Source organism: Vigna angularis, chromosome 1 (assembly GCF_016808095.1).
Source record: "Vigna angularis cultivar LongXiaoDou No.4 chromosome 1, ASM1680809v1, whole genome shotgun sequence".
In the NCBI taxonomy this organism is placed as follows: Eukaryota; Viridiplantae; Streptophyta; class Magnoliopsida; order Fabales; family Fabaceae; genus Vigna; species Vigna angularis.
Genome location: NC_068970.1, coordinates 14,851,060 through 14,862,254, shown reverse-complemented (window position 1 = coordinate 14,862,254; position 11,195 = coordinate 14,851,060). Strand labels below are relative to the sequence as shown.

The 11,195-nt window shown below is 27.3% G+C and overlaps 1 protein-coding gene and 1 pseudogene across 1 annotated transcript; both read left to right on the top strand.

Annotated features, from left to right (window-relative positions):
* Positions 1-2,023: 2,023 nt before the first annotated feature.
* LOC108340179 (uncharacterized) lies at positions 2,024-3,250 on the top strand. Its single transcript, XM_017577397.2, has one exon. The coding sequence runs from the start codon at positions 2,244-2,246 to the stop codon at positions 2,883-2,885; it is 642 nt and encodes a 213-aa protein (XP_017432886.1). The 5' UTR covers positions 2,024-2,243; the 3' UTR covers positions 2,886-3,250.
* Positions 3,251-9,931: 6,681 nt separating this feature from the next.
* Positions 9,932-11,034, top strand: LOC108340169 (AAA-ATPase At3g50940-like; annotated as a pseudogene).
* The last annotated feature ends 161 nt before the right edge of the window (positions 11,035-11,195 follow it).

Sequence of the window (11,195 nt, the reverse complement as noted above, 5' to 3'; positions counted from 1 at the left end):
TATCTTCACTTATCTGCCTAAACTTGCAACTAAATAACAAAAGATGAGTTTTCTGGAATTGTTTGACAAGTGTGGTAACTTTTTCAAATGCAGTGGGAGTTCAAATTAATGTTACTCGAGTAAAATTTGAGCAAAAGTGATTTTGATTAAGATCAAACTTGGATGATGTCATGAGAATAATTCGAATTTTTAGCACATCAATTATTTGTATTCAACTTTTTGGTTAGTGTAATCTCTTTTAGAATTGCTACATAGGCACAATTTATAAAAACAAAAATACATAAATTGTATTCATTTCATGAAAAAAAAAATGTGTTTGCAAATAGGATTTTCATTCTAATTTTCTTATATAGAATTGAACCGGAAAACATGATTGCCGTTTTACTATTACTAATATTACTATTATTATTAATTATTATTATTATTATTATGCTATTAATATTACGGTTGTTTTAATATAGTGGATTAATATGATTTATCCAATTTTTTAGTGTTTAGAAAACGTGCCTATTTTAATAATTTTAAAAAATTACACTAGATTCCAAAAAAAAAACAAAAAGGGTAAGGCGTGTAGAAGCAGTGTTTGCTTCTCATCAAAATCTTCTTCTTCTGTCTTTTCTGCGACTGTTTGGAAAATACCAGGAAACAATGGATTAAACAAATATCATTAATCAATTTCATAAACAAATATCATAAATCAATTTTATACTCTGTTTCATTTAAAACAGCAAAACATTCAGTTTGTGATTTTTCTACTTTTTATTTATTTATTTTTACTTTATCTAATCTAAACTTTATATTTGTACTGTAGTCCAACAAAAACCTTGCATAATTAAAATAGACTTAAATATAATACAGTTCGTTGTAAATATAAATCTATTATATTGTTTTAGACCCTACGGTTTTTGTTTGTAATTTTAGACATATGTTGTTTCTTCTATAATCACTTTTAATCTATATAGATAAATGTAGTAAAATTTATGTTGACATGATTGACAAAGTAAACAAAAATAAAATATTGCAGTCTTTTGGTTTTATCTCTAAGTCATAAATAAATAATTTGTATTAAGTTAAATAAAACTGTTTATAATATTCCATAATTAAAAATTATACTGTGTTTTTTTTCACTTTTTTTTTCAAGTTTAAAATGAATTCTATAGCACTTTATTTAAATATTGCCAATTGTCACCCTTTATGACAATGGAACTTAAAGCCATCAATATCAACCTCAAGTTATTCCTCTCAGTCCAAAGACATATAAGAAAGAAGAATATTCCAAGTTCCACAAATAATTCAGAGTACAAAGAATAGGTAACGATGCTTGCTTTTATGTAAATAACTTTTTTGACTAAACTTATATTAATTTTTAAGAAATTGATTTTAAACTTAATTTAAAATAATAAATTTGGATTTAAAATGAGATTTGTATATAATTATATATTTAAAATTTATTTAATTTATAATCAAACTTCATATTTTTAATATATATTTTTCGCATATAATTCAAGAGGATACATTAATAATAATATAGTACTATGACAGTAATTATCATTAAAAATTGAACAAATAATAAATATATTTATATTTATTTATGTACTTTAAATATCTCTTATTTATATCTCTTAGTAATTTCTAAGAACAATGACCCACAATTTAAATTCTGAAAACAAATATAAAAGTACATTTCCAACATATCTAAGTTCTGTTCAATTTGTTCGGATTATTCATCGGTGTTAACCAAAAACTATATAATACGATGTCATCTTTAATTCATCAGTAAAACCACAACATGTTACTGTTATTTAAAATTTTGGATAAAAAAGTTAAGCTGATTAAAATAATTCTAACCTGGATATGAATCATAAATTTTACATGAGGTGAAGAAAAAAAAAGGTAAAGATAATTTGATACATACACACAGGAAAGGGATAAAAAAAAGTAGATAATGGAATATTGAGAGATTTTTATTTTATTATTTTCTTAAAAAGTTTGGATTCTGCTCTATAAAGAAGGAATAGCACAAGTTCATAGCACCAAACAGAACCACTCTGTTCTCTCTGTTCACACTTCACACAGTTCCCATTACATTCACTTGGTTTTTGTTTCTGTATCCATGTTTCCAACTGAAGAAGCTTCTTCACTGTTCTCTGCAACATCACTTACATATTCTATTGCCGTAGACAAATTTCTATTCCCCTTTGAGTGACGAGTTGTTGTTTGTTTCTGCATCAACCCTTCAAGCAATGGACTCCTTCAGTTTCAATAACCTCCAAACAGAGAAAGCCAACGCCATCCTCAAATACCGCAAGCTTCGAAGGGTCGCAAGCTTGTTACGCATCATCGAAGTGTGTGCGGTTTTGCTCTTGGTTTCAAGGTTCTCCATGCAGCTTCCGGTTGCAGTGAGAAACTCCGGCGAGTATTTCAGAGACTTGTCACTCTTCATGAACAGTCCTCGCTTTGTCTTCCTCGTCGGAAACATCATAATCATCGCACTATTCGCTCAGTTCTCCGCTCGGGGTAACAACGTTGTTCCAGAGCCCAATCTGTACCAAGAGTTTATTCAAAATACAACCAAAAACCAAGAAGCTGTGGCAGAGTATAGCAAAAAGAAACAGAGGATGAAAACAGGGGAAGCAAATATCAGTTTGGAAAAAGGTTATAGGAGGTGCGAGACTGAGATTTTGAGGAAGAAACGACGTCGTGTGTTGCGTAGATGCGAGACTGAGAAGGGAAGGAAGAAGGTTGAAGGTGTTCCTGTGGAAGAAGTGGCGCGAATTTCTTGCCCTGAAGATGGAATGACCAACGAGGAGTTTCGTCGCACTGTGGAGGCTTTCATCGCCAGGGAACAGAGGATTCGAAGAGAAGAAGATTATTATTTAATGTAAAAAAATTATATATGTGTATTTTAAAAAGTGTGTAAATAAATTAATAGATAATAACTTTTATAAGTGATGGGAATTTGAATAAATTATGTAGAAAGAGAAATTAATTTTACAATAATATTAATCATTTTTCGTGAGATAAAGTGATGAAAAGTATAAAATGGTGTTTAAGGAGGACAAAATGGATCAATCTATTATGTTTAAGCCTAATTTGACTTTGGCGTAATTTAAACAAGTCGGTTGGGTTGGCGTGACATTTAAGGATTGACTCTTACAACTTGACCTATTAAGTTGCTGGGCTGGTCTTGTTTTTTTCTGTCGTCAAAAATATATTTTGACATGGGAAACTAGTTGAAATTTTGTATTTTGTTACAAAAAAACATATTGATGATGGACTTTTGTATTGATTCTGAGTTGATTATGGACTGAAAGGGCTTAGACAAGTTGCCGTCTACTTTCAAATTTTGTCCGAGCTGTATCATATCTTAGTTAAGTTATATTTATACCTTGACTGTTTAAAACCTCGTCCAAGTTATATCAATTCTTAGTTAAATTATACATAATTTCAGTTGGATTGTCGGGTTGGCCCGATTAACCCATGAAAGTGTCTTGCTAAACTGTCAGACTATCAATCTAGTTGGTTCCAACTCATAAATTGAAAATGTTATTCTGTCTTTTTCTTTTATCAAGTTAGTAGGTTAACCTAGTGATCTTTAACCTTTTTTGTTATCTCTAACAATGTTACTGGCTATTATAATAATACATAGCTTCAAAAACTATTCAGGTGTTAATTTTATCTATATTTATTATATTTATTTTCATATCATATTAATAAATTTATATCTGAATATGTATTAAGTATTGATATCTTTTTTTAATGTTAATGACTTGTTATTTTCAATGAAATATTAAGATAAATAAGAAAAAGTGAAGAAGATTGATGTGAACGAGGTATTCTGATTCTTGAGATGTGAGAATAGTGTGGAGATGAGGGAACTTCCCCGGATAGACAAGACATGATAACAGATGCTATTCTCTGGTTTGGTTTCGACTCTTAATATGTATTTAAGATTTTAAGAATATATTTGTCTGTAAATTTTATGCAGTATGTGTTTACAGAATTGTGCTACAGAAGGAAATAAATTCTATTGGCTGGTTTGTAATGAAAAGTGAAACTAGATTTTACAAGAATAAATAATTTTTACACACCTACAATTAACTGGGAGAAGAAATAAATTAAAAGTTGATGGAGAAGAAATATAATTATATACTTATCTTTATTTTTCTTATATTTTTTCTCCAACAGTTACATCATTAATTTTATTTGAATTTTGTTCATAATGAAAATAAATAAATAAATTTTTAATTTTAATAATTAATGTTAATATATAATTATTAATCTTGAAAAAACATTTCATTATCTCTTATAACTTTTTTTAATGAGAGAAGATTAAAATATTTATTTTTTCTGAGAGTAATTCATGAATTAGCTAAACTTATGAAATAGCTGCTTGAATTATAAGTGTCTACTAAAATATATTAATAATATATTTAATTATTATTATGATTGGTATATGCATATCACTTATAATATACCAATTTATTTATAATCGTTGTGGAATTAGGAATACCTTCTATGTAACAGACTAAAAATAGTATTTAACTGTATTATGTTAAATGCATATATAGTATATCAGCAGTACAGTAATTTCCAAGTAGTTTTTTTTAAGTATTTTAAAATGACAGTAAAATATAACAAGATTTTCATCATAAACTCTGCTATTACAAAACAAATCTATTATCATAAAATTATTGTCATCATTCTCTTAAACCACCTACACTCCTCTCTGTTTTCGTGAAAATTCACGGTCACATAAGATCGATAGTAACATCACAAAAATAATAAAACAAGTTACAAATAATTTAAATTTATAAGTTTTAAATAAATTAGAATAATAGTTATAAATTTAAATCATAGAATCATTTTCTAAACTTACTAGATATCATATATTATCAATATTAAATTCATAGTACAGTCAATATTAAATAAAATAACATTTAAATTTATAGATTTATGATCTTTAGAAAAGTCATGTATTGATTATGATTATAAGATTTTGCATATGTATTATATCTCAATCACTTTTTGTTTCTAAAAGTTATAATTATATTATATTAGGATTTTATTCCAATTAATAAAGCAAGTTAAGGTAAATTTTACGGTTAACGAATTTAATTATCGTCAACACTTTAAACAATAATCTTAATTGATTATTACAATTAGTTATTTTTATCTATTTGATTCTAAATACTAGTGGAATTAGAAAGAATCTCAATTCATTTCTCGTCATCAATGCAACTCATACTAACATTTTTTATAGCATCTCTCCTTGTAATAATTGTCTTATCATCCATTTAGTATACCAAAATATCACATTTTCACAACTACTTAAAAAAATATTACACTAGAGCACACAAACATAAAAAAAAAATCAAGCATTTTTCATAACATGGAATGATGTCCAACATGAGTATAGGAACTTGTGTTTATACTAAAATGTATTTGCAATCAACTCTCATAAAAGCTGTGAAAATTTGTGACAATAAGATCAGGTTACACACTATTAATTGCTGTGTGGGTATAATAGTAAATTAATAAAAATGTGACATATACAAGTGAAATGTGAAATCAAAAGACTTCCTAAATTTTGAGAAAAAAGGATACATACGAATAAAAAATTACCAAATTATAATTCTAAACTAATTGAAGATGAAAATAAATTAGGTACTATTAAAATAAATAATGTAAGAGACAGACTTTTGATCCATTCAGCTTATAATCTAGGTAGTTAGACTATAAATCATAAAACTAATACTCATTTAGTATAAAGAGAAAATAAAATTAAAAAACCACTATAACTCGTTGCCTCTTCAGAAAAGAACTGAAAAAAAATTGTCCATTTTATCTTAATCAAATTTTATTTAGCATCTGTGAACTTCAATTACTTATTTTTAGAAAGATTTAAAGAATGTTATTTTTCAAAAACACTTATATTTAGCACCTTAATAGTATTTTTTAAAACTGTTATCCAGGCATGCATTTATCGATTTAGGTAAAAAGAACTTTGAACAGAAAAATTAGAAATTAAAACATAATGTGTGCCAGTCAAAAATATATTTTATAATATAAAATGAACAAAAAAGTATGAAAGAAAAAAGAAAAGAAAAAGAATTTGAATATCGAATATAATTACTACCTATTGGGAGAATATAATTACTACCTATTGGGAGAAGCGCTCGTGCAGAAGCTCAATATGGCAATCACCATCATGTGCTAGATATTCTGCTTTTGCATTATGTCTTGCATTTTTATTTATTTTTAATTATGCATGCATATAATATGCAACAAATTGCAAAAATAAAAGGGAAAAGAAAACATAAAATATAATATACAAGTAAGAGAGATAAAAAGTGTGAAATAAAATAGCAAAACTAGAAAAAAATTGTATATTAAATACTGTATAGTTTTATTATATCAATGTGATATCTGATGATGCTTTGCTTTTACTTTATGTGCCCTCAGTGGTTCCTTAAGAACACAAGTGTGAGATATTTTGTTGGTTCCTTAGTCACTTTTTTAATTGGTGTGACCCCAATCAACGATACCATATGTAATGTGTTATCAAATAAAAATTATGATAAAAATCATGCAAGCTTTTCTTAGGTGTACCTAAATATCTTCAACCTAATTCGTACATTGATGATAGAGTTCAGTTCACAAATATCTAATAGAAGGAATTAATTATTTTAATTAGGACATATAATAAGATTTTAGATTTGATATTTAAAACTCTTTTTTTTTTCTCTCTTTGCATGATGTGCTTTTTTTCTCTCTCTATGTTTTCACTTTATATATTTTCCCTTTTTTACATTCATCTTCTTAAATTTCGTCTCCTTTATAATATGATATTATTGTTATATTTGGATAATTATAAATTATTTTTAAACAAACATTAAATTAAAAATATGTTGAACTATACCATTTTCCATGAGTTAGTTTTATTTGCGTGTCTACAACTTGAGATGTTTTCCATGGAAAGATGAATCTTTAATGGTCTTTGAAGGTAAAAATCATAATTTTTTCAAAAAATCATTATTGCATATAATATTTAAATCATAATTAAAAAGTATTATAAAACACAATATTTACATAAAAACTAAAAACATTGCGATTAACTCACATTCATAAAGTAGACCATTTATTCTAAACTATTATTAAAAATGTACTTAACTTTGCAAGATATAATAACCTTAAGTGGAATTCTGACAACTTATGATTTAATAAAAAGTATGATTATAATCATAGCTTTACAAAGATAAGGTTAATTTCTGTCTCAAACTTTTCATAAAAAATACATATTTCAAAATATGCAAACTTAAGAAGAATGGATTAAAAAAACTTAGATCATGAAATTGTTTAACAATTAACTCAAAACTAAAAAAAAAAATATTTTCAAAGAAATGATGATTTTTATCAACTAAAATTTGAATTAAATTTTTTATTTATTTATAAAAAAATTTACTTAATAAATAAATTATTCATTTTATGTCATTTAAATCACTTGTACTTTTAAACTTTTACATCAAATTACTTGGTCTTTATATATATATATATACATATACATAACATGTATATATATACATGTACATGTATATGTATATATATATACATGTACATGTATATGTATATATATACATGTACATGTACATGTATATATATATACATGTACATGTATATGTATATATATACATGTACATGTACATGTATATATATATACATGTACATGTACATGTATATGTATATATATATACATGTACATGTACATGTATATATATACATGTACATGTACATGTATATATATATACATATACATGTACATGTACATGTATATATATACATGTACATGTACATGTATATATATACATGTACATGTATATATATATATACATGTACATGTATATATATACATATACATATATATGGGGTTTGCTAATGCGCGTACACCTGTTTTTTAGTTGGTACGTTTTAGTAATGTGTACTGGGTTTTAGTAGACAAAAATATCCTTATATATCATGGATTCTAAGTTTTAAGGTTAACGGTATTTTAATAATTTTCATTTTCAAAACTAAAAAAAAAAAGAGAAACCCCGTAAACCTTTACTTATCTCTCTCATTCCTCTCAATCCTTTCTCTTTCATCTCTCTTACTCCAACATTTTCTCTGTCATCCCTACTGTAGCTTCAATTGAAAAAAATCAGAAACACTTGTCGTTACACAATTTGTCTTTGTAAAGAATTTAGTCATTGACACACTTTCAGGCAAAGGTTCATTCAAGATTTCTTCAATTTCATCATCTTCACTAACCTCTCTAATTTTATCATGTGCATATGTTGAATCGTCATCTCTAAAAAAAACCCTCTAGGCCAATTAACAATTCCTTCGAATGTCATTTTACTTGTGAAAATTAGATAAAATTATATACGACAAAAATTATAAAATGAAAACTCATTATAAAATCATTTTTTTGTAAGAAATTGTTTAACGAGTGTTTCTGATTTTTTTTAGGCCAATTACCAAATTCCTTTGATGTCATTATGCTTGTGAAAATTAGATAAAATTAAATAAAACAAAAATTATAAAATGAAAACTCATTATAAAATATAGTATTTCTGATTTTTTTTCAGGTCAATTACCAATTCCTTTATGCTGGTGAAAAATGGATAAAATTAGATAAGAACAAAATTATAAAATGAAAACTCATTATAAAATCTTTTTTTTAAGATTGTTTAACGATAAGTGTTTCTGATTTTTTCAATTGGAACTACAGTAAGATGACAGAGAAAATGTTGGACTGAGAGAGATGAAAGAGAAAGGATTGAGAGGAATGAGAGAGGTGACTAAGGGTTTGGGGGTTTCTTTTTTTAGTTTTGAGAATGAAAATATTAAAATATCCTTAACCTTAAAACTTAGAATCCATGATATATAAGGATATTTTTGTCTACTAAAACCCGGTACACATTGTTAAAACGTACCAACTGAAAAACAGACGTACGCGCGTTAGTAAACCCTTATATATATATATATATAATATTTATCAAAATAAGATGAAAAATTGCATTATAGTTTTCAATTAAAAAATCATAAAATTTACTGTGTAAATATGATAACAATAATAAAAAAATTATAACATGTGTCTTTGTAAGAATTTTTTATTGTAAAATGTTTATCGAATTTTTAAAAATATTTAACAAATTTACGATAAAAAAATTGTTAAAAATTATGTAAAAGTTATTGATTTTTTTTTGTAGAGGGGCTTAATGAAGTTGTGGAAAGGAGTTTGGTTTAGATGAAATTGTATATTAAATTAGATCCTAATCAAATTAAAAGGTATTAGATTTTTATATTTTGTTTCATCTATGGAACTCATGGCACATTTTCATCTATGTATAATTTTAAAACCAATAGTATTGGTTGTCAAATTTATGAGAACACTTTTATTGAAGATGTTGCTCTTGTCGTACCGCTACTTCTTAATCAATAAACTCTTGTTATCGTTGGTTATTTAAAAGTTTTTTTGGCTGTATGCTAGTGAAAACAGATGGTGAAATTTTGTTTTGAATTTTATCTGCTTCATCATTATAGACTCGAAGGAAGGAAGTGTTTAAAAATTATGAGGTTAGAAAATTTTGTACTAATTGTGAGTTTTTAATTTTTAATTGATTATATATTATTTATCTATAAATATGATTTGACGATATTAAGAGAGTTACTATTTATTAGATAAGAGTGATTATCAAGTATGAAATATAAAGTGGATATTCCTTATATTGAGAGGATAAAAAATATGAATAGTGAACTTGTATCCCTGTTAGAATAATATCTAAAATAATAATAATATTTTTAAATAAATAATAACAAAAAAAAAGTAACTAATATATCAAACTACTAAAATTTAATAATAATATACATTATCTTGTTGGACCGCATTCTTTTTTACGGGATAAGCTCATATGGAGATGATAATTAGGGATTTGGATAGGTCTATGGAGAAAAAGAGTTTATATAAGAGTGTTGGGATGGCGTGGAAGAGACGGTACTTGCTTTCAGCTCCCGTGGAACTGGGAAATCGAGTTTGATTGCTGCTATGGCTAATGATCTGAATTTCGATGTCTATGACTTGGGAACTGACTGCTGTCAGTGGAAATTCTGACCTTAGGAGGTTGTTGATTGCCACCAGGAACCGTCCCATTCTTGTTGGGGAGGAAATTAATTGTTCCCTTCATTTGCAGGATAGGCTTGGAAAACCTAAATCATCACAACCTCACCCCTTCATCCCACACCATTTTCACTCATTTCCAGCACCCCAGGTATAATACAATACAATCACATCCTTTTCTTAGTTTCAGATACTGATGAGTCAGTTTTATACCCTTTCTTTCAAGCATCAAGAAATGGCTTTTTGAATCTCGCTTACTGTTTTGAATTGCAGGTGACATTATCGGGGTTCCTGAATTTCATAGATGGGTTGTGGTCGAGTTTTGGGAATGAGAGGATCGTAGTGGATATGCACATTGACATGAATTACTACTGCACTCCAGGTGGGTTCAAAATGCTCGCTTCCAATTACTTTGGGATCACGGAGCACCAACTTTTTGTTCAAATTGAGAACTTGCTTGGGATGATCGATGTCACTCCTGCGGAGGTAGGGGAGCAGTTTTTGCTGGACGAAGACCCGGCTATTGCACTCAACAGCCTGACGGAGCTCTTTCTCGAAAAGAAACGAAATCATGAATTGAAGATAAGGACCTCTCACAGTGATCAAGTCTTTTTTCTGTCACGGATATCCCAATTATTTGAGGTAGAGAACGAATTATTTGAGTCCAGTCAAATGAAGATCATAACAAACACTTGGTGTAATTAGACTTATAACCATAATTAGGGAGAAACCATAGATAAACATAGTGTTCTATGTATTAAACCCATCCAGTTGATTCAAAGAATTTCTTTAGTGTGAACACTGAAGAGAGATAAATTTGTTTTCCGTCCTCTTCTTATTCATGAAAAGAAAACAAAAAATACTTTACTGACGAAGTAAATTTCACTTCAAAATATTTCATTATTTTAAGATATTTAATGCCTATATATTTTTTAAAGCAGGATAATACATAATTATAAAAATTCTTCTTCCACTTTCAACTCTGATCTGACCATTCTACGCAACTGCCATAAGCGGTGGGGCTGCCATGCACGTC

Excerpts from the sequence above, each read along its gene's own strand:
- LOC108340179 (XM_017577397.2), top strand. The coding sequence starts at position 2,244 with ATGGACTCCTTCAGTTTCAATAACCTCCAAACAGAGAAAGCCAACGCC.